The 25,536-nt window shown below is 38.7% G+C and overlaps 2 protein-coding genes across 9 annotated transcripts in view; one reads left to right on the forward strand and one right to left on the reverse strand.

Moving 5' to 3' along the window:
* Positions 1-4,860, reverse strand: part of Thyn1 (thymocyte nuclear protein 1) — a 10,742-nt gene extending 5,882 nt beyond the window's left edge. For 2 of the 7 annotated variants that reach the window (XM_077796982.1, XM_077796985.1), the window contains exons 1-4: positions 4,222-4,616; positions 1,909-2,090; positions 854-922; positions 391-483 (exon numbers count right to left, since the gene is read on the reverse strand). In XM_077796982.1, coding sequence (XP_077653108.1) covers positions 391-483; positions 854-922; positions 1,909-2,090; positions 4,222-4,264 — 387 coding nt within the window. In that variant the 5' untranslated portion in view covers positions 4,265-4,616. Of the gene's footprint in view, positions 1-390; positions 484-853; positions 923-1,908; positions 2,091-4,221; positions 4,631-4,772 lie in introns of those variants that run through there. The other 5 variants (XM_077796983.1, XM_077796986.1, XM_026394692.2 and 2 more) reach the window with 4 other exon arrangements.
* Acad8 (acyl-CoA dehydrogenase family member 8) lies at positions 4,773-24,534 on the forward strand. Of its 2 annotated transcripts, XM_026394689.1 has the most exons (11): positions 4,773-4,936; positions 13,687-13,787; positions 14,225-14,394; positions 15,011-15,120; positions 15,540-15,616; positions 15,956-16,093; positions 20,028-20,163; positions 20,592-20,689; positions 21,033-21,185; positions 21,843-21,945; positions 23,714-24,534. In XM_026394689.1, exons 1-11 carry the CDS (start codon positions 4,834-4,836, stop codon positions 23,764-23,766), a joined length of 1,242 nt encoding a protein of 413 aa, XP_026250474.1. In that variant the 5' UTR covers positions 4,773-4,833; the 3' UTR covers positions 23,767-24,534. The 2 variants fall into 2 exon arrangements, with proteins under 2 accessions (XP_026250474.1, XP_077653106.1); XM_077796980.1 differs by lacking the exon at positions 14,225-14,394 and having other exon boundaries at positions 4,847-4,936.
* The last annotated feature ends 1,002 nt before the right edge of the window (positions 24,535-25,536 follow it).

The raw sequence follows: 25,536 nt of genomic DNA on the forward strand, positions 1-25,536 counted from the left end.
TAGGAAATCAACTATTTTTTAAGTATAAAATTTTAGAAGCATATTCTAAAACTCAATGGTAATGTTTATCATTGGTACTTCCACCCACCCCACCAAATGCAGAGTCAATGATTTTATCCTGATAGCTTTTTTATCCTGAAAGAGCTATCAGGCTTGTTTCTGAGTGAGAAACCAAGGATTAGAGATGCAGAAAAATGCATGCTAATGGGCCTTAAATGAAGGCCTACCTTTTTCTAGTCCTTATCATATAGAAAGGGGCCACAGCAGTTTTCTCTCTGTTCTTCTGACTCTGGTCTTTAATATTACCAATTTATGATATATCACTTTAAATATACATGAATAAGACACTCAGTAGGGAGAGAAATTTAGACTAAAACCTGTCCATCTAACCTTCATAAGTCCTACAATGCCTGGTTCTTTGCAGTTGCTATGGTAGAAGAAGGCTTCTTCCTCCAGCTTCATGGCTCTAAGGAAGTTTCGTGCCTGTCCCAGGAGAGAAGAAATAAGGATTATCCTTCCCACCAGTGGGAAGTACTAGCTTTAAACAGAAATTAAGTCTACTTTCATTAGTAGGGCTTTTCTGTTTTTAATTTCCCCTCAATTCATAAGTCTGTCCCCTTTGCCGAGACTCCCAGATTTATACCAGGACACTGGTTAGAACCAGGCCATTTATAGATTTCATAAAGTCAGAGTAATTCACATATTTCTGAAAACACTTTCAGGTAAGGATTTAAGTATTCTGGGAAAAACAACTTTGGCCAAAAGGTTCTACAGCTGAACAAGTCACAAGAACCAGGCAGGCATTTATCCTGCCCTAGGTCTCAGAATTCCTGCCTTTTATCTGTCCTCTTACCTGGTAGTTACGAACACCATCCCAGCATGCTGTCTGCATGGGCTGTGCTTTGAGATCCTCAATGCTAAACTAGGTAAGAGAAAATAAGCATTCACTAAACAATCCTTGGCCAGTTAATAGGCATATTTGGAAATAGACAGTCCCTTCCCAACATTTAGAGGTGCTACAGGCTATAATGGAAATATGTAAGTTCATCACAGAGCCACTGATGATGAGTGAATATAGGTAAGCCTTGTGTTATACTGTTATCTCTTCTAATTAAAAGGACCAGCTGAATGCATAATCCAGATGCTAAAGTAATCTGTTGGTTCTCTACATTTTACTTATTAAAGTATTATGTATTTCTTCTATAATATTTCTATTTACATTTTCTCCAGGCTATCAAAATGGGTTTATATTCATTCCTTGAATATATACCAACTGCTGGCAGGGAGACACCTAGGAGCATGGCAAGTGGTAAGAATAAAGCAAGCTAAGATTGAGGTTGGCAAATTACAACCTTTAGGCCAAATCTAGTCCCATACCTCCTTTTATAAATAAAGTATTATAGGAACCAAATCTGTTTGTTTATGTGCTATTAGCACTTACTTGCTACGAGGGCAGAAATGAAAGAATATAAGACACAGTAGTCTACAGTATTTATTGTCTGGCCCTTTGCAGAAAGTCTGCTAGCCCCTGACTACATAGAGGATTCATCGAACAATTAAACAGATATAGGCTAAACATGCCTAATTAAAAAATATGAATGTTTTGGACTTTGGAGCATTTTGGATTTAAGATTATGTTTTGGATTAAGGATGTTCAATCTGTAAAGTCTAAACAAATATTCCACAATCCAAAAACTCCAAAATCAGAAACACCTTTGATTTGAAGCATTTCAGATAAGGGATACTCAATCTGTACTTGATGGTAATAAATTCTGTTGATTTTATTCATATTTTGCCTTTCTTACTCTTTGAAGATGAGATGCTGGTGATGGAACCCAATGGTATCCCATAATAACCTTTCATTTTTAAAACAGCATAATGAGATAGGACAAAGGTACACAATCTCACCTTCACATCTATACCTTTGTCTAGTCGGCTCTCTGGCTCTGATTTCATCAGCCAGTAGTTGCTTAGATTCCTCCCACAGTTTTTAAAGACTGAAGTCTTTTGAGGGCTGGAGTTCTCCACTTTTGCTGATGCCTCACCTGAGTTCTCAAATTTGGTACGTTTTTCTGATTGCCCCTTCTTTTCTACAGGAGAAACAAAAAGCAAAGAACTATCAATGCTTAATGAGTGGTAATGTTCTATGGTGCAGTCTACCCAAATCCTGGATCCTGCAAAAACTAGCTGTAGCATCTAGTGTTATACAGAAAAAAACTTCAGTTTATCTATAAAAACTGGAAAAGAATACCTGTCTTTCAGGATATATTCTGGATTATGATTCAGTGAGAAAAAAACACCTTAGAGGATTAAGACTAATGGGTCCTAGTAGCAGTCAATAAATGTCTCCTTCCCTCTCTGTCTCTTCTGTGCCTTTACTCTGGCTACTCTTTCCAGTGAGGAAACAGCCAAAAAGCTTAGAAAATTCCTGGCATTATAATAAATGCTCAATAAATATCCATTATTGTCATCATTTCATTCATCTTTCCCTCTTGCTCACTGTACTTTATGCTTGCCTTTTTGCTCTTCAAGATGCCAAGAAAAACTGGAAAAAAAATGATTCATCTGGGTCCTTAAAGACATCCGTAAAGACTGGATTTTGTTCTAAGAGAATTAGAGAAAATGTGCCTGGGATACAGTGAGTCCTCAAAACTAATAGTTGTTAAGTTCATACTATATCCGAGGCCCCTAGCTAGACTTGGTGGTGCACACCTGTAATCCTAGAGGCTTTGGAGGCTGAGACAAGAGGACTGCAGGTTCAAAGCCAGTCTCACCAAAAAGTGAAGCACTAAGCAACTCAGTGACACCCTATCTCTAGATAAAATACAAAATAGAGGCTGGGGATGTGGCTCAGTGGCTGAGTACCCCTTAGTTCAATCCCGGTACCCACCCACCCCAAAATCTCTATCCAAGGCCCCAAGCTATACATGTTACTCTAACCCTAACTCAGTTAATCTACATAATGTGTGAGATATTCTATTCTTCAACTGGAAAATGTGCTCCAGATCACAATTCAGTTATGACAGAACCAAGATACAAGGTCAGGGCCTACCACTCTGGCTGTCTGAATCTATGCTTAATGACTGACTGTACTGTACTGTCTCCAAGTTTAGTAAAAGTTTCAACATGTGAGGTTAAAAGATTAAATATCATTTATGGATGTCTGGACTCAACATACCTTCCTTGCCCAACTTCTCAGCAGTCCTTAAGAGTTAACAAGCACACTGCAAACACCATGTGTTATTAAACAACTATGTATTTTAGTCAATCTGGAACTCTTGCCATTCCTAAGAGTCACCTTCCACTGCTTTATTTCTGCCTTTCATCCACTTAGCATGCCATTCATCTCTGTGAATACAGAAGTGACATCACATTTTCTGGGTACTAAAACTTTGCCTGTAGAAAGCCTTCCTGTTCTTTAAGGCTGGACTCAAATTCCACTTCCTTCCCAAGGCTTTCCCTAGTATTCCTGGCTCTTCTCATACCTCCAATAATTCAGTCTTCCAGGCCCTTTCACTTACACCTGTTTGCGTTTACCCTTAAAAATCTTTAAATTTTAAAATTTAAAATTTTAACTTGAGGCATAAAACATGTACACATCAATGGTGTTCCATGTGATGTTTTGATACACGTATACATGTAATATTTAAATTGGGTTAAACATATGTCTCCTCAAACATCATTTCTTTTTGGTCAAAACGTTCAAAATCCTTTATTCCCACTTTTTGAAGTGTACAGTATATCATCCTTATCTATAGTCACCCTACTGTGTAATAGCACACTAGATGTTCTTAATCCTACTTTAAATTAGAACCCACTGATCAACCTCTCCCCAACTTTCCGGTTTCTGGTAAGCACTGTTCTACTGTCAACTTCTACGAGAAAAGCTTTTTGAGATCCCACATATCGTACTTTTCTTTTACTTAATGATATCCAGTTCCATCCATGTTGTCGCAAAAGAATTATATTCTTTACCCCAGCGCATGCCACCCATAACGCAAACATCCTTAGTTAACTGGATGAACAAGCAAGCTGAAAGGGCGTTGGGTAGAACCTTGGTGGGAAAAATAAAGAAGATGAAAGGTGATAAGGGATGATGGGATAACAGACAAGTCTCAAAGGCTTCTCTCCACAAGCAGGAAAGAATATGAACGGTATTAAGCTGGCCCTAGAGAAACACTCTTTTGGGGGTCGCCTCTTTGCAGGCTCAGTGCAGCTCACCTGGGCCAGCAGCCCCAGCTGGTCTCTTCCGGGGTCTCGGCATGGTCTCTCTCTGCAGGGGGCTGAAATGAAGAGGGTTCTGAAATCAAAAGGGAGATTCAAAAAGGAACTCCACTGCCCTTCAAAACCCGCGCAGAGCAAGATGGAGACGTCGCGAGGAAGTCCAGAGTCTCCAACTTTGCTAAGAGCAGATAATTGTGTTTAAGGGTTTCATATCCTTCCCTCCGTTAACTGTGCCATTTCCATCTCGAATAGCCTGCCGTTAAACTCTTCCCAAGCATTCCCTTGAGCCCTGCTTTATCCCCTTAACTATTCTTTCACAACACCAACCCCAAGCTCCGCAAAATGGACGGCCAGGTGCCCCAGACCCCCAGGGCCTCCCAGGGGCTTTGTGGCGGACACACCAACGTTGCGCCGAGGCCCCAAGCATTTATGGGAGTTGTAGTTCAGTTGCCTGTCTTTCTGTTTGACACCACGGCTGCGAAGGCTTCTGAGGGACTACAACTCCCAGGGTGCAGTGGGGGCAGAGGCCGCCTGCTGCAGATCCTTACTGAAAAGAACGTCGTGGAGCTCTAGGGCTCACTGGCTCTGGCTAAGGCAAGAGCAGTGGCGATGTGGTGCGGATACCGGAACCTCGGGGTGCGCTTCGGCCGGTTGCGTTGTAGTCTCCCGTCCCCCATCAGCGGCCACCGGAGCTTGACCTCCTGCATCGATCGTAAGGCTCGCCTTGGGCGAGGGGGGAGCTGGACACGGTGTCTGGAACCCGGGCGAGTATCGGCAGTCTCCCCACTCCAGGCCGCTCCCCGCTTGGTCCGGTGACTCAGACGCGCTCCGCGCTTTGTTCTATGACTCTTGCACCTTCTCCCCGCTCCGTCCTGTAGCTCAAGGACCCGCTTAACGGACTATTTAGTCGCCCAGAACTCGCTCCCCGATTCGTCTCGTAATTCCTGGGCCCGCCCCCGGCTCGCCAATCCATCCTGTAACTCTCGGACCTGCCCTCCGCATGGTCTGTTCTCCGGAGACCTGCTCCCCGCTTTGTCCTGTCACTCCCGGACCCACTCCCAGCTCCACCTCGTCATCTCAACTCGGTCCCTTGAGCTCCTGTCTCGTCCTCAGTTGTGTTATGCCCAGTTCCATTCCCGCCCTGTCCCGTGACCCCTCACCCTGTCAGGTCACCCTCAGCCAGGTTCCCATTCCCTTTCCTCACCTTGATCAGGTCCCTGCTGCGTCCCATAATTCCAGGACCAAAGAGACCACTCTCTGCTCCCTCCTGTCTTTTTGGGACCAGCCCCCCACACTGTCTACATCCTGTCACCCCAGACTTTGTAGGTCACTCTGTGTGCTTAGAGAAGTAAAGGAACTTGTGGCTTTTTTGTTTGTTTCATCAAAATCACCAATGAGAGGTTCTAAAGGCAGTGGGAATGTAGAGCTGGGTACTTGTCGTGGTGGATAAATAAAAGCTCCAGGTAATGCATCATGTGTAGATTTCAAAACTTAATACCTGTAGCAATAAAACAATTGTGCTGTTGAAACAACTGCAGGAACAATAACTGTTATTGCAATTGGTAATCTCTAACTGGGATTACAGATCTTGAATGTCTTCAGGCACCAGGTGAATAAACCAAATATGATGAATGATTGCCACCCAAGTAAGTGATACCCAATTGTAACTTCTCTGTCAAGTAAGGGATACCCAGCTAATTTATGACAATTCCCTGTCAATCTAACCTTTTTTTTTTTTTTTTGGTTTTCTTTAAATAATTTACTTGGGCTAGGGATGTGGCTCAGGCGGTAGAGCGCTCGCCTGGCATGGGTGCGGCCGGGTTCGATCCTCAGCACCACATACAAAAAAGGGATGTTGTGTCCACCGAAAACTAAAAAAAAATAAATAAATAAATATTAAAAAATTCTCTCTCTCTTTAAAAAAATAAATAAAAATAAATAATTTACTAATTTAAATAAGTGATAAGTTTCTTTATCAAACGAATTACTTAGTTGACAAAAGAGCTATAAATTTGTCACTAAGGTACACAACATATAAAATACTGTTCTCTTTTTAAGTCTTAAAACTCCTTCAAGAGGTGCTGCCCTTTTCTAGCACTTATATTTGGTAAACAAGGTCACCCTGGTTGATAACAAAGCAAATAATTGGTCTTACAACAAATAAGCTAAATATGAGTATTTCTAGCAGCAAACTTCAGCCATTAAAGGTGCTCTTTCACTTTGTGTGTGTGTTTGGGGGGAGGATACTGGAGATCAAACTCAAGGTACTCTCTCTTTCTATGCAAGCATTCTACCACTGATTTACATCACCTTTTTAAAAGAAATTATTATCTTTAAATTAGTCAAGTGAAACTAGTTGCATATTTGTACATCAAGCTAATTAACAGCCTAGGGATATAGACCAGTAGTAGAGTGCTTGCCTAGCGTACTCAAGGCCCTGAGTGAGTTGGCTTCCCAGCACTGCACAAAAAATTAAAATAAAAATAAATTTTAAAATGTAGCTAACTGCATTTGATTGTTTTATTGCATATTTTAATGTTAATACATATATCTGAGTGTTTATTGCATATTTTAATGTTAAAAGTATTAAGTTTATTTAGTTATTGAATATTATTTCTTCATATCTTAGGTGAGGAAATTTGCTTAATATCTAATTCAATCACCTCATTTTATAGTAGGGTAACTACTATAGATTCCTGTCATTATTTAAAGATTTGTGGGGGTTTTACCTTTTGCTTACCCTGAGTTGCTATACTGTGAACGTCTAGTGCGTTCGGGTCCCTGGGTAAGGGTCGCTAAATCACCGGGACACAGGGGATGCAGAGCCAAGGCAGCAATTGCAACTGCATGCTGAGGTTTATTTGCATGTTTCTTTTATAATCTTTTCTAACAAAGCAAGCAATTCTTCAGTAACACTTCGTCCACATAGCCCAAATATCATGCCTCAGCGGGTACACAGAGCTAAATTCAAGTTGTTCCTGTTCCTTTTGATAAGTACCCTCCCAAAGTTCTTTGTAGACATTATCTAATCCCCGAATGTACTGTTCCCAGGTCCAGTATGCAGGAAGCTTCTTCCTCTAGGCCAAACCATGCAGAAGCTTGTGTCTTGTGATAAGGGGAAAAGGACCTTTCCTCCTCCTAGCGAGGCATGCCTTCAGCTGACCTAAATCACAGCCACAGCTTCTTGCAAAGTGTCAGGCTGAGGGAGCTAAACTCTGCACACTTAAACCCCAACAATTCCTTCCTTTTTCTTTTGTTTTTCTAAAACAGCTTTCCACAAAGTTAATATAGAGGTTTGAGATGGTCTTATGCACATGCAGTATGTTATTACAAAAAGGATAATAACTAAGCATAACACTATTCCCACTCCTCCAGCCGTATGGGTAAGACTTTGAGCAACTCCTTTGGGATCTAATCCCTCTAACTGTTTTAAAAACAATTCAGCTATTTGAGCAGCATCATCATGTTGAAACCCTTTTTCAAAAATTTCAAATATATCCTTTTGTAAAGAATCAATCATTAATCGAGCTGTTCCTCAACAAAATGTCATTTAACAAAATGTCATTCCTCAACAAAATGTTTTGTTTGTAAAGAAGTATGTAAAGCTATCCCTGAAACTGTAGCAACTGTAGCCACTGCAATAAGACTTAGAATTACAGCAACTACAACTTCCACAAACCGTTTAGTACGTTTTAACAATCATCTAAAAAATTTCAGAACCAAAGTATTTACAAGATCTTGGGACCATGGTCTTTGTAAGTTCACAGGAAGCCAAATGTGAGAGCGCTGTTGTAACAGCACAATGGAATAACCAGAAGGAATAGAAACAGATGTATTAATACAGGTATACAATTTACAATTAAAGCATAAAATTTCCTCATCAAAAGTAACATTTCCAATTAAGAACAGATATGGCATGGGCATACATGTGGTTATATTATATTCTTTAAATACAGTAAAATTATAAGAAGCAGCAGATTGACTAGTCCCAGAGAAAGAGCCATTAGACAAGATTACAGGTTTAGTTGCAGCAGCAATCTTTGTGTTTGTAAATGATGAGGGTACTGCACTGAAGCCAAGCGTGGGTCAGCAATTCTGCCATCACCCCAGGCCATCAATTTGTCATTCCAAATGGTTTCATTCCATCTCTCTTTTTGTGGGATTCTCAGAAGCGGAAGACACTGTCAATAATGCACACATGGCCAGAAATAAATTTTCTGGGGTGCAATTCTTCCCTGTTCGTTGCAGCACGCTGGTGTCCATTTTCTGTTGAAACATAAGCATAGCCCTTTCCTCTACAAAGTAAAATCCCTGGCTGACATTCAGCATCTGTCGCAATTTTTATCCAGATTGGTTCATGAACTGCTTCTAAGGTTTTTTGCTCAAAATGTCGTTCTGCTCTTGTCAATATTTCTCCTTGTGGAAGATTAAGGAAATTTAAAATGAATAAGGCTTGATGTAACAATGCTTTAGGTTGATTTTGTAAATGTCTAAACAAGTGCATATTTAAATCTGTCATTTTCCTCCTTTTTAATTTTTTAATTTGTGTTTTATAATATTAACCTTTATGTAGATAGGGCTCTCATTAACTTAAAAAATACATTTAAATTGTACCTCAGTGTAAAAAGTAACATAAAACTTTATATATCTTATTGATATATAAAGAACATTAAAGGATATAAATAAATCGCCAATATGTTATTTTTATAAGTTTAAAATTACCATGTAACCTTTTGGAGAACACCAGCTTGATAAAGGCTTTTTAAAGCTTTTATCTTAATGACTTATATATCTGGAAAATATGAACACATTTAATATACAAAGAAGAGTAATAGTACCATAATTACTATTGATGTTTTTATATTAATTAAGTTTAGCTCTTAAAGCAATAACATAATAGAATATTGCAAAATAACAGTTGTTATTTAACCATATTTGTATAATCCTTAATTTTTTTAAGATTATTTGTTCAAAAATTTACATATATAGCCAACGTACATACACCTTTTTTATCACTTACTTAAAACTATAGAGCCAACATACATAGACCTTCTTTATTTACACTTTGAGAATTAGAAACTATTTGATTGTATTTTTACTTAAAAGCAAATTTGTAGTAAACACATTTATCTCAAATATCTGTAACTGAAAAGGCAGAGTATCTGATAAATGTAAATATAAAACATAAATTATGGGTTTTCTGTTGAAGAAAAACAATTAGGCAAATATATATTAACTAATCAATTAGGCATGTGCTAATTAATTTATAGATTAACAAATATAGGTTATCTAAATATCTATAAAAAGATATACATATATTAAGAATAAGAACATAACTTATAATTGTATTAATTTTATGTAACCACGTGGTCTTAAAATATTTGGATCCATTTTAATTTATTTTTAACTAAGAGTGCACTCTTTTATGTTACGTCACTTGATATAACTGAAATAAGATCCTTGAGTATACATTTTTATTTTTATAGTTAGCAATGAGAATAAGGATTTTTTTGGTCATCACAGGAACTTTGCCGGCGTGTTCCTGTGGTGAGCAAATGTATCCTCATAACCTCCAAAATTAAAAGTAAAATATAAAGAAGCATATTTAATATCTCTCATCAATAGAACATTATTTAGTAACACAACTATAGAGAAAAGTCAGGTTATTTAACTTAGAACTAGCTTAAATTTAGGACTATAATATAGAAACCTGTGGAATTAAATTTTGTCTGAAAAAAATATCTTTTGTTAGCATTTACAGGTAGGCATTTTTAAAAATACAGACTCTGAGCAGCTCCGGTAGAAATCTGAAACACAGTAGTACAGGTTAGTGGCTGGAAGGTGGGACTAGAAGTCCTAAGTGACTGTGGAAGAACCAATTGGAAGCCCGCAAAAGTGTGGGAGGTGGGACCAGGAAGCTGCTCTTCTGGCCAGGCACCCCATGGTTACCATGGTGATGCAAACAACATGGAGTCCGCTGCCCATTTTTGGGGCAAAATTATTGTAATGAGTAGCAAAAGCATTAAGCAATTTTTTTACATAATGAGATTGAGGTCTGTACATTGTCACTGCCTTTTTAAATCTGTCAATATGATCAATATCAATCCCCTCATACCGAGGTGGATGTGCCAGTCCATTAACTGGATCAGGCCTGATTATAGGAAAAGCAAAGAAGGGAGTTTCGTTCTCATCGTCAGAAGGCTCTGAGTCCATTTCCTGGACAGCTTTTAAAGAAGCTGCCAAAAAAGGGTTAATGGCCGGAGGGGCAGAGGGCCTGGTTCCAGATAAAGGCCTAGAGTCCACTTTAGCTTCTAATTTATTGAGACATCCCAGAACCTCCTCCATAAGGAGTTTGAATTGCTCCGAGATGGAACGATCATCAATCATCGTTTTTACTTTCGTTTTCTTTTGTGTCACATTACCAATTAAATCAGCAGAATTTTGTGAAGAATTATGAGTTAGTTGTTGCGTATCTTTTATTATTTCCTCCTTTTCACTAATATCCAGAGGGAGTTCTAGAATAGAAGGAGCAATTTGTAAATTGCCAATTAACCTTTCTTCCTCCATAGCTTTAAACATTGTATATAAAAGAGACCAGATAGACCAAAACCGAACCGGAATTTTTTTGCCTTGCCTCATGGCCTTTTCAATATTATGATGGACCCGTTTCCAATTATCCACATCCATAGATCCTTCCTCCGGGAACCAGGGATTCCATTCCCTGACCACCTTAAGACACATCTCTATATCAGAATGAGAAATAATAATACCATAGACGGCAAGTGAATGCCTAAGAATACATAGAAAAGGAGAAGATGAAGATTGTCCCATCACCCTGTAATATAAAGAAAAATAACTCACCCTTCCTGACAATCCAGCAGGGTCCCTGTTCGGGCGCCAATTGTGAACGTCTAGTGCGTTCGGGTCCCTGGGTAAGGGTCGCTAAATCACCGGGACACAGGGGATGCAGAGCCAAGGCAGCAATTGCAACTGCATGCTTAGGTTTATTTGCATGTTTCTTTTATAATCTTTTCTAACAAAGCAAGCAATTCTTCAGTAACACTTCGTCCACATAGCCCAAATATCATGCCTCAGCGGGTACACAGAGCTAAATTCAAGTTGTTCCTGTTCCTTTTGATAAGTACCCTCCCAAAGTTCTTTGTAGACATTATCTAATCCCCGAATGTACTGTTCCCAGGTCCAGTATGCAGGAAGCTTCTTCCTCTAGGCCAAACCATGCAGAAGCTTGTGTCTTGTGATAAGGGGAAAAGGACCTTTCCTCCTCCTAGCGAGGCATGCCTTCAGCTGACCTAAATCACAGCCACAGCTTCTTGCAAAGTGTCAGGCTGAGGGAGCTAAACTCTGCACACTTAAACCCCAACACTATACTATAAAGCCTTTCCATATCTCATTTGGTCTGTTTTTCTGTGTAGCTTTACCATTTATGTGTATGTGTGCATCGAGTGTGCTGATACCTTAAACTCTACCCAATAACTCTCGCAAAGTTCATGAGGACTTTTGTTTGTCTTTATAGTGTATTTTTTTTCTGGAGATATATAATATATATATACACACATATATATCTGTATATATATACATATACATACATATATATATACAGATATATACATACATATATATATATACAGGTATATATATATGTTTTTACTTCGTCACTATATTTTCCTGTGTGTAATTTAATTTTTTAAAAAATTTTTATTTATTTATTTTACTTGTCTTTGTCAATGGACCTTTATTTTTTATTTATATGCGGTGCTGGGGATCGAACCCAGTGTCTCACATATTCGAGGCAAGCACTCTACCACTGAGCCACAACTCCAACCCATGTTATTTAATTTTTAACTTGATTTTCTCTTTTTTTTCTCAAAGTTGTGCTCTCGTTTTATTGATCATTTCCTTTTCTAAAATTGACTATTTGTTGTTTATCTAAAAAGAATGTGTTATTGTATTGTGTTTACTTATGTACATGATTTAAAACTCTTCCTATTGTTTACTTAGAAAACAATTCATATCTATTTCTTTAACCTTTGGTTGCTTGAACTATTTATCTTAGGAAGTAACCATTTACTCTGTCAAAGAAGAAGATGAAGTTTTCTTAATATTTATTGAACTCTTGCTAAGATTAAAATTCTTTTTTCTTGTACTGGGGATTGAACTCAGAGGCACTTTAACCACTGAGCTATATCCTCAGCCCTTTATTGTTTTGTTTTGTTTTGTTTTGAAACAGTCTAACTAAGTTGCCAGGGCTGGCATCTAACTTGCAATCCTCCTATCTCAGCCTCCTTAGTTGCTGGGGTTACATTGTGTGCTGTTGTGCCTGGCCTAGAATTAAACTTCTGTAGTACTTCTCTTTATACAATGTTTCCATTATCATTAATTATGTTATCCATTTTGTGACTGAACCATGAACCATATTTATTTTTGTAACACTGAAACTGTTAGATAGTAGATGCTCAATAAACATTTTAAAACTATTTTTTAAGTTGTAAATGGAATTTCATTTACTTTTATGCAGTTCTGAGAATTGAACCCAGTGCCTCAGACATGCTAGGCAAGTGCATTACCACTGAGCCACAACACCAGCCCCAATTTTTTTTTTAAAGTGTACACCATTCCCCCCCACCCCCCACGCCGCTGCTGCATGCTGGGGATCAAATCTGTGGTCTCATGCATGCTAGGCAAGTACTCTACCACTGGGCTACATCCCCAAACCCTTATTTTTTCCTTTTATTTTATTTGGGGGGAGGGGGGGCAGTGGTGAAAAGTTCTGGGAATTGAACTCAGGGTTGCTTTACCACTGAGCTACATCCCTAGCTCTTTTTAATTTCTATTTTGAGATGAGGTCTTACTAAGTTGACCAAGTTGGCCTCAAACTTATTGAGACTGGCCTGGAATTTGCAATACTCCTGCCTCAGCTTCCCAAGTCCACTGGGATTTCAGGTGTGTGCCACTGCACCCAGCTCTTCATTTCTTTCAGTGTGGATTTATGAGGAAGAAATAAAGAAGATTTTTTAAGGGTAGGTAGGTAGTAGATAAATAAAGTCAGCTGATCCTTTTGGAGTAAAGGAGGAAGAAAATGGTGATGTGTGCTCAGTCAGTGTCTTTATTTATAATTTTTTCCCACTCTGACATTGTTTGCATCTTATTTCTATCCTATTTCTTTCACTGTGGCTTCCAGCTCTTTTAGGTCTGCAAATGTATTTAACTGAGTGACTAAGGTAAAAGATGTTTGGAAAGCTACTATATACTGTCTTAGGTTGATCTGAGTCAACAGGGAAACGGATTAGTGGTGAATGATATGATTATCTTGCTGTTGAAGGCTCTACTATGTGTGGAAATTGCTAAAAAAGTTTACTGTTTTTGGCCTCATAGTGCTTCTTATTGTTGATTCTATTCTCTGACTCCTATCCTAGAATTGAATATGTGCAATTCTGCCCACAGCTTCCATGGGACTAAATGAGGAACAGAAAGAATTTCAGAAAGTGGCCTTTGACTTTGCTGCCCGGGAGATGGCTCCAAATATGGCAGAGTGGGACCAGAAGGTAGGAGTTTTCCTTATGACTAGATGTTTCAACATGTGCCACATTAGCAACCTTTAACTTCAGCTCCTTATAATCCTAAATGCTCAGTGTCTGTTACCAGCTTTTAGTGCAAGTAAGAGGATTGGTAATAGGTGATTTCTTTCACAGACAGTATCTGATCATTTTGTAGATACCTTTTTTCCTTTCTTATTGAACAAATACTTAAAACTAAGGGGGTTCTATAGTTAATTAAAAAGGAAAACTTGTTAATCTTAAGAAAACAATTCTTAGAGGACACACATTAACCTATACTATTGTAGGATGACAGACACATATTAAAAGAAGCCCTATACTCTTCCAAATTCAAACATCCTGATCACCTAATCATAATACCTTCTAAAGGAGAGTCCATCTCTGAATCAGTTACTGATAACCCTGCTCTCTTTTTCTGTATGTAGGAGGTGTTCCCTGTGGGTGTGATGCGGAAGGCAGCCCAGCTAGGCTTTGGGGGGGTCTATGTCCGTACAGACGTCGGTGGGTCTGGACTGTCAAGGCTTGATACCTCTGTCATCTTTGAAGCCTTGGCTACAGGCTGCACCAGCACCACAGCCTACATAAGCATCCACAAGTGAGTGCCCAATCTGGGAAAGCAAAGTGAGGTATTCATGTGAATTGACTGGGGAATTTCAAATTTATAAGGAAAAGATTGATCATGTAGGTGGATTGCTCTTAAGGAACTAGACTGTTAGTTCACACTAGGTCTGTTACTTCCTGTTGGACTTGATTCTGTTATCTTTTTCATTGCTCAGAGTATCAGGTCTTCCAGCCCCCTCCAGTCCTAGTTTAGGTTGGTACCAGCAGACTTCTCCAGTAGAGTGGGCAAGTCCTATCACCCTTTTCTTCAATCTACAGATGAAATTTCCAGGAATTTGAAGTTTCATCTGTATTATTTTATAGGAAGTACATGGGATTGATTTTTAGAGGCTTAGTTAACTTAATTAGATGTAGTGTCCACATCCAGGTGAGAAATATCTTGTCCCTGGTTATCTTTGAGTAGTACATATTCCAAGAATATGTTTAAATTTAGTCCTTTCATTTTAAATTTGATTCTTCTCGGTTATGACTTTTCTTTTCCCATCTTTCTTCTGCTTAACTCTGTTTCGTTGCTCTTTGTTCTCCCTACTCTATTTCCTTTTCTTTTCTGTCTTTATTTCCATCAATGTCTTTCCTTATATATCACTCAGCATGTGTGCCTGGATGATTGATAGCTTTGGAAGTGATGAACAGAGGCACAGATTTTGCCCACCGCTCTGTACCATGGAGAAATTTGCTTCATACTGCCTCACTGAACCAGGTGAGTTTGCCATTCCACAAGCGAGAACTAATTGGGAGTGATATGACTCATGTAGTCACTGAACATTCCTTTCCCATTGACATACTTAACCACTGTTTACAAAGCAGTTTGGCCATGGAATAATAAGAGCCTGTAACCTGAAGTCACAGGACCTAGTGGCCTTTAGGTCAGATTCCCTTCTGCTGCAGACCAGAACCTTCTTGCAAAAGGTTAACTGCAAGCTAGAGTGTTGGGAGAGGTGAAGTAGTCTGCTTGGTGGAAGCAGTTTTCACCAAGAACAGAGAATTCCTTTGGCCATCTGAACTTTAAAGTAGTGCATGCTGAGCTGTTTCTCTCTCAGGATGGTTTACCAGGATATGGAACCATGCTGGGCCCCTTGAATTTACATACTTTATCATCCCCTTTTGATCTTGCCTCAGGAAGTGGAAGTGATGCTGCATCCCTCTTGACTTCAGCTAAACGACAAGGAGATCATTATATCCTCAATGGCTCCAAGGTACCAGCATGCTGTCCTCCTAGAGCAACTTGCTCCTGATATCCTCTGGTTCCTGAGTCTATGAGTTAATATTCCCATGCATTTTTACATGTTGGATAGATAAACTTTGACCCATTTCTCTTTCTTCTCCTTCACTGTTTGCTGCTTCCTATCAAATTCCAGATGATTTCATTCCTTTTTCTTTCTCCTTTTCATATTCTTTTCAACTAAATCCCTCCTCAGTCTCTGTGCCATACCTGTGTGTTCTATTTTTGGGAGGACTCACATTGTTTTCCGGATGTTAGATTCAGAACTCTTGTATCCCCTTATCCCAATTCTCCCCCTTCTCCAATCCCACAGGCCTTCATCAGTGGAGGTGGTGAATCTGACATCTACGTAGTCATGTGCCGAACTGGAGGATCAGGCCCAAAGGGCATCTCATGCATAGTTGTTGAGAAAGGGACCCCTGGCCTCAGCTTTGGCAAGAAGGAGAAAAAGGTGAGTGATTATTGGACAGGAAGCAATTCAAATTATGAGGCTCCATCACCTGCCAGATGAACCTCTGCCTTATTTTATGAAATAGATTCACCTACTTGGTAACTTGCCTTTGAAGCAGTTGCTTCTATTAGGATTTTGACAGGGGCATATAAAATAGAATAGGGCATTTTTTAAAAAAAAACATTTAAGTTTCTGGGGAAAGTGACATTTGTCAATTAGTTACAGGCTAGCCTATTAGCATCCCATCACCTCTCCTGCCTGTGCTTTTGGCTTATATTTCTTATCCAGCTCTTATCTTTTGCTGCTGTTTGTTGAGGATCTAATGTTGAATAAAAATCTTAGAAATGAAAAGCATATGGGCCACTTTTCTTATTTAAATAAAGTGAAACTCATTGAAGAGATTTTGGGTATTCTAAGGACAGTGTTTCCATAGGTACTTTGAAAAATAAGGTACTCCTAGGATTAAGAAACTTCATAGCCAGGCCATGAACAGAGGTCTTGTGATAACTCTAAAGGTGAGATCGATTCAAATTTTTTAGCCTAGGTTGTCAAAAACAGCTTCTCTAACTCTAGTTGGTACTATTTTTGTTAGGACTTTTGGGGAGATGTTAGTTATGAAATGGTCCCTGAATATACTTCTCTCTCACTTCTTCTAGGGTTTCCATATTTTCCTGCAGGATCCTTTCTTGACCCTTTGTAACTGTCAAAAGTTATGAGCATTAACCTCCCACCTTTTGTAGCATAACAGGCATTGGCTAGATACCTATTATAAAATCTATTTCTATATAAACTCTATATAATGTAAAGAGTTTATATATGTTATATAAGATGTGTAGCTATAGAATTTCTCAGTCCTAGAAATGTCTGTTTTTTATAGTCTGATATAGTTCTACATAATCAAGTTATACTGATTTAGATATTTGTGCTTATAAAGATAGTGATGATTGGTAGTATCCATGCAATATTTGTGCTGTATGTTGGCAGAACACCAAACTAACGAGTTTAGTACTTTGAAAAAATTTACAGAGAAGTTCAATAAGCAAAGAGTGTATCTTATTACCCCTTCATTTTTGTGCTGGTCACCTTTAAGCATACATATTTTTTATCGTTTTTTTTATTAGTTTTGTGTTATATATTTTTAAGTATAAGTAGGAAATTAAAAAGGACTTCTTTCATTAGACAACTCGTGTGTACCCATTGTGTGTCTTCTTCTAACTTATAGGAGGAGTACCTCAGTAAGCAAGACAGACATGTTTTGCCCTGTGAAATTTACATTTAAGTAAGCACCAGTCACACAAATGAGGTACTTTCCTAATTTAGTGCTAAACATTTTGAAGGAAATACAACAGAGTGACCCCACCCTAACCGAGGAAGAGCTTTATTACACAGGGACAGACTCTTTGAGGCCATAACATTAAAGATGAGATCTCAAGTGTTAGAAGGACCATCTCTGAGAAGAATTCTGGGCAACAGCAATAGCAGATACAAAGGGCTTGAGTTAGGAATAAGATTAGCCTACTTGAAGGAACAAAAAAGAAAAAATTGGTATGGCCGGAGTGTAGTGAGTATGAAAAGGATGATGCAGATGAAGTTGGAGATGTAATCAAAGTATGGTGGGCCAGGATAAGAAGGTATTCAGCTCCCCATCGTTCTTTAGGCTGTTTTGGTGGCCTAAGCCATAGGCCTTTTTCTTTCTTTGCTTCTTGTTAATCTTTCCTACAAAAACATGATTTCACTTAGCATATTTAACACACTGTATTGCTGATAGTTTTGAACTTCCAGTTTTGCATTAATTTGATGAAAGAGCAATAAAGATTAGCTTTATCTTAGACTTAATTATTTTAAGGTCTTATGTAGTTTTATCGTGGAGGAGTGGATGAGAGAATTTTTGTAAGAGGGTAATAAGATAATATACACAAGAGGAGTCAAGTCTGAGCAGGATTGGTCTGTGGTAGTAACTAATGGTCCAAGTATTCAGGGTTCTCCAAAATGTAGAGTGGAATGACCTGTCCTCACTAGCTGCTACTTTTCTGGGACTGATAGGATTAGAAGAGGATTGCTGTATGCATCGGAGAAGAAGGTAGATCTTTTCACTGTAAGGAGTTAAGAGGTAGCAGCTATTTTATGGGTTCTTTAGTAATTAGATATTCTTAGGTCAGAATTTTCTGTTACATTCTTTTTTTTTTTTTCCCCTGTTACTGGGAATTGAACCCAGAGGTGTTTTATCACTGAGCTACATCCTCAGCCCTTTTTATTTTTTTATTTTGAGACATGGTCAGTTGCCAAGACTGACCTTGAATTTGTAATCCTTTTGCCTCAGCCCAAGCAGCTAGGATTATATAGGTGGTTACCATTAACCTTTTTGTTAGGTTATTTCCTTTAGGTATTTCTATTCTGTTCAAGGAGATAAAGTACATTTCAGTCAGTATTAGAAGGTTTCAAAGGAGCTTAAAGAAAGCAAGCTTAGTGATGATTTGGGTGACTAGGAAGCCTCAGAAACCTTCCTTTAAGCTAAGCTTTGATGGTGGTTGGGAATAAAGAGAAGTCCCAGTAGAAAGAGATGAATTATGAAAACCCAAAAGCACAGATACAGGTCAGCTGCTGAAGTAGAGATAAGAACAGGATAGCCCCAAATATTAGAAGACCTTCATAAGGCTTAGGAAATGACAACAATCTAATGTAAAATGTTTATCTTATCAACTAAAGAGAGCTGAATGTGTTTAAATGAGGAAATGAGATAAAACCAATGGTGTTTTCAGAGACAGAAAGGAACCTGGGTATTTTATATGGCATATGGTTTTCATAATCTGCCCCATTAAGCCTCAAAGTTGAAGTCTTCGAGTACCTAGTTGAGGAGATGAAGGAGATTGAGTAGTGAGGGCCTTATTTATTTATTTATTTATTTATTTTTAATATTTATTTATTTACTTTAGTTTTAGGTAGTCACAATATCTTCATTTTATTTTTATGTGGTGCTGAGGATTGAACCCAGTGCCTCACGCATGCTAGGCAAGTGCTCTACCTCTGAGCCACAACCACAGCCCAAGGGTCATATTTATATGTGAAATATCTGAATGAGATTTGGTTGAAGAAAGAGGTTCTTTTGACTTTCTAGCCCAACTTCTATATTTTCCATGGGAAAAATCAAGTAATTTGTCCAAAAGATGAAAAATGAAACTAAGTAGTTGCATGACATGGACAAGTATTCAAAATTTGCTCTGGGCTTATGACTCACATATCCAGTGTTACCCTAGTAAACCAACTCTCCGGGAAAAACAAAAAGCAATTCATATTTGTAGTTTTTGCTGATTCCTGTGATATAAATACTTCATCGTGACTGGTGTTAAGCCACCATTGTGATATCACAGAATGCTAGGTTAAGAAAAAAGTCCAGGCTCTCACGAGCTGATGCCAGGACATCACATGATTTCTCTGCAGCTAAATGCTAGACCAGGGGTTGCCAATACAGTGCATGGTATTCTTCCCTCTAATTTTAGCATCTTTCAGGAACACTAAACTTCTAAAAGAAATATGACTGTTATTAAGGTCTTTGAAAGTTAAATAAACTTGTCCAAATAAATGTAGTCTGTTTTTATAAAAGAGCATATTCACGGAGACACCAAAACTGAGGACAAATCCTGTCCTGATCCTATGAGAAGTTATGATGAGAGTGTTTGTGGATATGGTAGTGTAGTAGGGTAGACATTAAAAAGTTGATTCTTTAAATATGTTAAAAAAATGTTTTGCTGAAATAAGCATCTTTTTGAGTGTTGACAGGCCTTTAAATCTGAACTTTTTCTTTTTCCTCATTTTACATTCTCATGGTCTAAGTCTCAGGGTGCTGGACCCCATGTTTCACAGGCTTCTGTCTACAGGGAGGCCCACCCTGTGTGGTGGATTGTTGGGCAGCCACCTAGTCCTTGATTTTTGCCAGGTGGGATGGAACTCCCAGCCAACTCGTGCCGTGATTTTCGAAGACTGTGCTGTCCCTGTGGCCAACAGAATTGGGAGTGAGGGGCAGGGCTTCCTTATGGCCATGAAAGGACTGAACGGAGGACGGATCAACATTGGTGAGAGTGAGAAATAGAAAGTTTGATGGTCCATTTTCAGAATATAGTATTTAGCCTTATTGGGGATGAATGATCCAATCAAAGCCATTTTAATTCTAGCCCTTCCCTTTGTCTACCCCAATTTTAAAATTAGCCAATCTAATAGATTGTGACCCTAAGCTCTTCTTATGAGGGCAAGAGGGAGCACTGCATTAGGGATAAAAGCAAGTGGATTGCCAGCCCAGGTATGCTTGCTAACCAGGCTGGATAACATGCCCTTCTGGCAGAAGTAAAGTTTTCCTTGCCTACTTACTTCTGAGCGTGTTTGATTTCTTGTGGTACCTTGGTATTTCTGAAGGCAAGGAGAAGAAAATGTGGAGCAGGGAGAAGACCTGGGCCAGCAGCATTGTACTTAGGCTCAGTTGGAACTTTCTCACTACTTCCTCCAGCTTCCTGCTCTCTGGGAGCTGCTCATGCTTCTGTCATCCTCACTCGAGATCACCTGAAAGTCCGGAAGCAGTTTGGAGCACCTCTGGCCAGTAACCAGGTAAGGTCCCAGGTGACTTTGCATTTCCTTCCACTCTTTTGAACCATTCTAGGGCCCACATTCTGTAGGAGAGGGAGGCCATGATTACCTCATGGAGCCAGAAACTATCTTAACCAGAACTTGGCATTTTTGTTACCAAGGATCCTGTTTAGGAGATAGTAGTACCAAAATGCAGGGCAAGCAAAAGTAGACATAGACCTTGTAAAACAGTAAGTTTTCATAGAGGAGGTAGGAGACTTTGAAACATCGAATTATTTAGAAAAGTCACCTAATTAGAGATTTCTTATCAAGGGTCACAGATCAGGTGCCCATCTAAGCCCCTCTATCTTGTCTGTTGCTATAGTTCCTGCAATTCCAGTTAGCAAATATGGCAACAAGGCTGGTTGCCTCACGGCTGCTTGTCCGTACTGCCGCAGTTGCTCTGGAGGAGGAGCGGGAAGATGCAGTGGCTCTCTGCTCCATGGCTAAGTTCTTTGCAACAGACGAATGCTTTGCCGTAAGTGATAGGCCATCTGGCCCTCTTGGGATGGAACAGGGAGTATTTACTAGGCACAGGAATGTTGAAATCATAAGTCAGCTCTGAAACCTAGCTCTCTTGGGATGCTGCAAGAATCACGTCTGGACTTAAGTATATAAATTAGCTTGTGAAAGGCCTGCATGGGAGCTTTTGTAACTGGCTTTTTAGTCTTCACTTAATTATGTCACTGTCAAAGAACACTGTTGCAGATGCACTGAACCTTTGGAAGATTCAGAGCAACCCAGCCCTGCTGTCTCAGATTTTAGCACTAATTACCATGTTTACAAGGTCAAGGGCAAAGAAATTTCTACAGTGAGCTGCATTGCCACTAGGTGATACCTGAAATTCCTATAATCTGGTCCAAATGGTTGTGGGCAGTTTCTCCCCCACACGTGATAAATAAATGAAAAAGTTTTGTGAGTTTTGATTGTTGAGAACTGACAAATTCAATATGTGGATTTCCTTGTTGTCTCTGTCTCTACAGAGCCCCTTTTTGGGTGTGGGTGGCTAGCTGTGGGTTGTTCTTCCTCTTATGAGTTTACTGTAGGCTGCCATATTGGGGACTAGGGTGGGTAGGGAAGCCAACTATTCCTCAGTCTTCCTGGAATCAAAGACAGCTGGTTCTGGTCCCTGCAGATCTGCAACCAAGCCTTACAGATGCATGGAGGCTACGGCTACTTGAAGGATTATGCTGTTCAGCAGTTTATGCGGGACTCCAGGGTTCACCAAATCCTAGAAGGTAAAAATTGCAGAAGGTTATTCTCTTCCTTTCAGAAAAGTTATAGGATCAGTGCTTTCTAGACTTTATACTGACTAGTTCTCAGGTTCCCATCAGGCCTTGTCTTTTGGATTTCTTCTTCCTTCCTTTCCTCAATCCTGCTTTGGAAGTAACTTGTTTGTGCATTAGAAAGGGCACTAGCCTGGGAGATAGCAGATGTTTTGTCTCCATGGGTAAGACATCAGATCACTCTGCTTCCCTTTTTTTCTTTGTAGATTTGAGAGAAGGTTCAAACTGAGATAGCATATGAGAAATCCCATTGAAAACTGTATCAATGGCTCCTCTTTACTGTTATAAAGGACCTGGTCCTCAGGGATCCCAGAACTCTGTACAATAATTTACAAGGCATATGTGTGAACCGGTGTGATCACCAGCAACTCTACAAATTGACTATCACATGGTCTGAAAGATGTCTGTATCAAATTTGGCAGTGAATTTTTCATTAAAATAAATTGTTGGTATATGGTATCTTCTTGGTAGCCACAGACTTTCTCTCTGGAGAACATGTAAGCTGGTGGAGTCAGGCTTAGAGCATGGTTTTCTCCACTCTACAACTGCTATATAAGTCCTAAAGCGACAGGGCTCTTATTGCAGCTAGGTAACTGGGGCTGTCATACTGTAGGAAAAGTAGATGAGGCTCTATAAGTGACTTTCAGCAAAACAGTGTGGGGGTTGCTTTAATTATGACCTAGGAGAAGCCTATGAGCACTAGCACCCTTGATTCTTTCAGAGCATCTTTCACAAACCTGAGCAGGCATCAGATCCTCTGGAGGACTTTTTAAAAACAGGTTGCTGGGCTCTAACCCCAGAGTGTCTGCTCTAGTGGGTTTAGCTTGGGCCTAAAATTGGCATTTCTAACAAGTTTTCAAATGTGGCTGCTGTTCCTATTGAGGAAACTACACTGAACCCCACTGCTCTGATGTTATGTCTAAACTATAGGATTCTAAAGGTTAGCCTGCCACTTTTTACTACCCACCTATCTCTAGCATATGCTTACTGAACACAGTCCCTAGTTCTAAAATTACATTCACTAGAGTTTTATGAGTGTGCAAAATTTACTTTCATTCTGTCTTTTAATCCTGCTATTTTAAGTGGGAAAAATCAAGTAACATTTATATCAGGTCATACCATCATCTACTTATAGAGAAATTAGAGCACAGTTTACTTTATCACTTTTGTCATGAATTATTGACTAAATCAAAAATTTTAGATTTGACTTTGAGATTGTGTATATTCATTACTCAAGAGAATTTTTATTTCTCTTTGCATTAAAGGCCACTGCTAAAAGTGAAGCAAAAAATTGATCCCTTCCTTTCAGGGAAAATCTTTCCTTTTAAAGCTCCTTTTTCTGATTACTAAAGAAGTGTGTGTTTATTGTTGAAAATTTATAAGATATGTGAAAAGAAAACGGAAAAGATCACTTGTATTTCTACATCTAGAGTTAGTGTTTTGGTATATCTTTTTATGAACTTTTCATATGCTTTCATAGATACTTTTTAAAAATTAGAATACTATTTTTATTCTACCTTTTGAAATTTGATAAAAGCATTTTTATCATCAGAAGAGGTATTTTGAAAAGTAAATATTATTTCTCATTTTTTGTCATTTCTTTGAATTTTAGAGAGAAATTAATGATAACCTCATCCCTCCTAGGGACAGAAATGATTCTAATTTAAGTCTACCACTACCTGCTGCTACTAAATCCTTTCTTTATTCTCTTGTTTTGCAGGTAGCAATGAAGTGATGAGGATGCTGATCTCTCGAAGCCTCCTTAAGGAATAGCACCCACACTTGATATTCTGGCATGGGGGTTAGTGTGCAACTGCAATCAGTGTAGAGTGTTTCCATTGTGAGCTCTTTGGCTCTAGATGAATTGTGGATTAGATTGAAATGTTGAGCTCTTGCATATGTGTTGATAGCAGTGTTGGCTCTCAGACTAGAGCAGGGTCCTCAGTAGAACTGGAAGAGCTGGTCTGATGAGAAATGTCACAAGAAGACCTGCAACCTTATTTTCCTAATGCCAGAAAGATAACCAGTGAATATTCTGAACCAAAGTCTTGTTCTAGATCTGCATTGTCTTGATTTGTCTGCAGTTTGCTGGTTCACTGGATCCTTTTACTAAGGGCCTGGGTAGATCCACTGAGGCTTTTCCAGGCTATAGGGCAAAGGTGTGGGGAAGGGAAGAGAGAGAAAATTCCCTCCTGTCTTTACTTTTGTGTACCATAGCTCTTGGATAGCACTCATCTGAATGTAATCATGGTAAAGTGAATATTTGAGAAGCTATTCCTAAGCTATGATTTAGGGTGTGTCTCTTCTTCTGGATGCCCTGAATATCAAGGGCTGAGATTGTTTGGAATTTTGAATATTTGGTTTTTCTTTTTCTTTTATGTATCATCTAAAAATAGTATTCAGAATTTCTGTAACATTTCCTGAGAAGAACTTTGAGTATATTTTTTCTGAGTTTTCATTTCCTTTTTTTGGAACTGCTTCTCTTTTTAAATATTTTTAATTCTTACATTGATCAATAAATTCATTCCTTTCTGTACTGTCTCCAATTGTACTAATGTTGGGTTTTTTCCTAGTTTTATTTATTTTTCTTTACAACTATTTTTAAGATTTTTATTGTATTTGATTAAATATTTAACTGCATTTTGGAATAATATCCAAAAATCCTAGGCCAATTACTATCTTTTAAATTATTAATAATTGCAAACTAATTATTGCTTATGAAGTTTGAAAGTAGATTTAAAGATAAGGACTTTTTAGGAAACCCTGTTATTATATTGATCATTATATTATTCCAAATCCTCATCTCTGTAAGAAAAAAAATATGCAAGGTAATAGAAAACAAAATATGCATCTGTTGCTACAACAAATATATTCTCCCTTGAATGCATCAAGAAAATTAGTGTGGTGGTAGAGCCGGGTGTGGTACTACATGCCTGTAATTCCAACAACTTGAGAGGCTGAAGCAGGAGGATCACAAGTTCAAGGCTGGCTACAGCAACTTAAAAAGGCCCTAAGCAACTTAATATGAACCTGACTCAAAATAAATCTGGGAATGTAGTTCAGTGGTATAGCACTCCTGGGTTCAGTACCCCTCCCCCACCCCACCCAACCCCAAAAAAGAAAAAAATCAGTTTCGCAGAGGAAAGAGCCAAGAACAAGAAAAGTACAGGGTTTGTGTGGGAGCTGTTGACACTTTTGCTTACTGTGATTTGGGCTTAGCATAGGACAGGAAAAAAAAAATTTAAAAAAATAAAAATTATATATATATATATATATATACACACATATATGTATATTATATGCACACATGCACACACACAATATACATACATATACATATACAGAATCTGGATGACAAATAGTGAAATCCAAGAGTGGAGTTTTTATATGGTAGACAAGGGAGAACAATGGAAAGTTATTACTGAATAAGATTAGTTTAATTCATTCATAATACTATTCTGGAATGCATATACCAGATGTATATGAGTGGAGAAAGACAGAGTGTGAGACATACCTAGTCCATTAGTTCTTGAAATAATCAAG

The sequence above is a fragment of the Urocitellus parryii genome, chromosome 4 (assembly GCF_045843805.1).
Source record: "Urocitellus parryii isolate mUroPar1 chromosome 4, mUroPar1.hap1, whole genome shotgun sequence".
In the NCBI taxonomy this organism is placed as follows: Eukaryota; Metazoa; Chordata; class Mammalia; order Rodentia; family Sciuridae; genus Urocitellus; species Urocitellus parryii.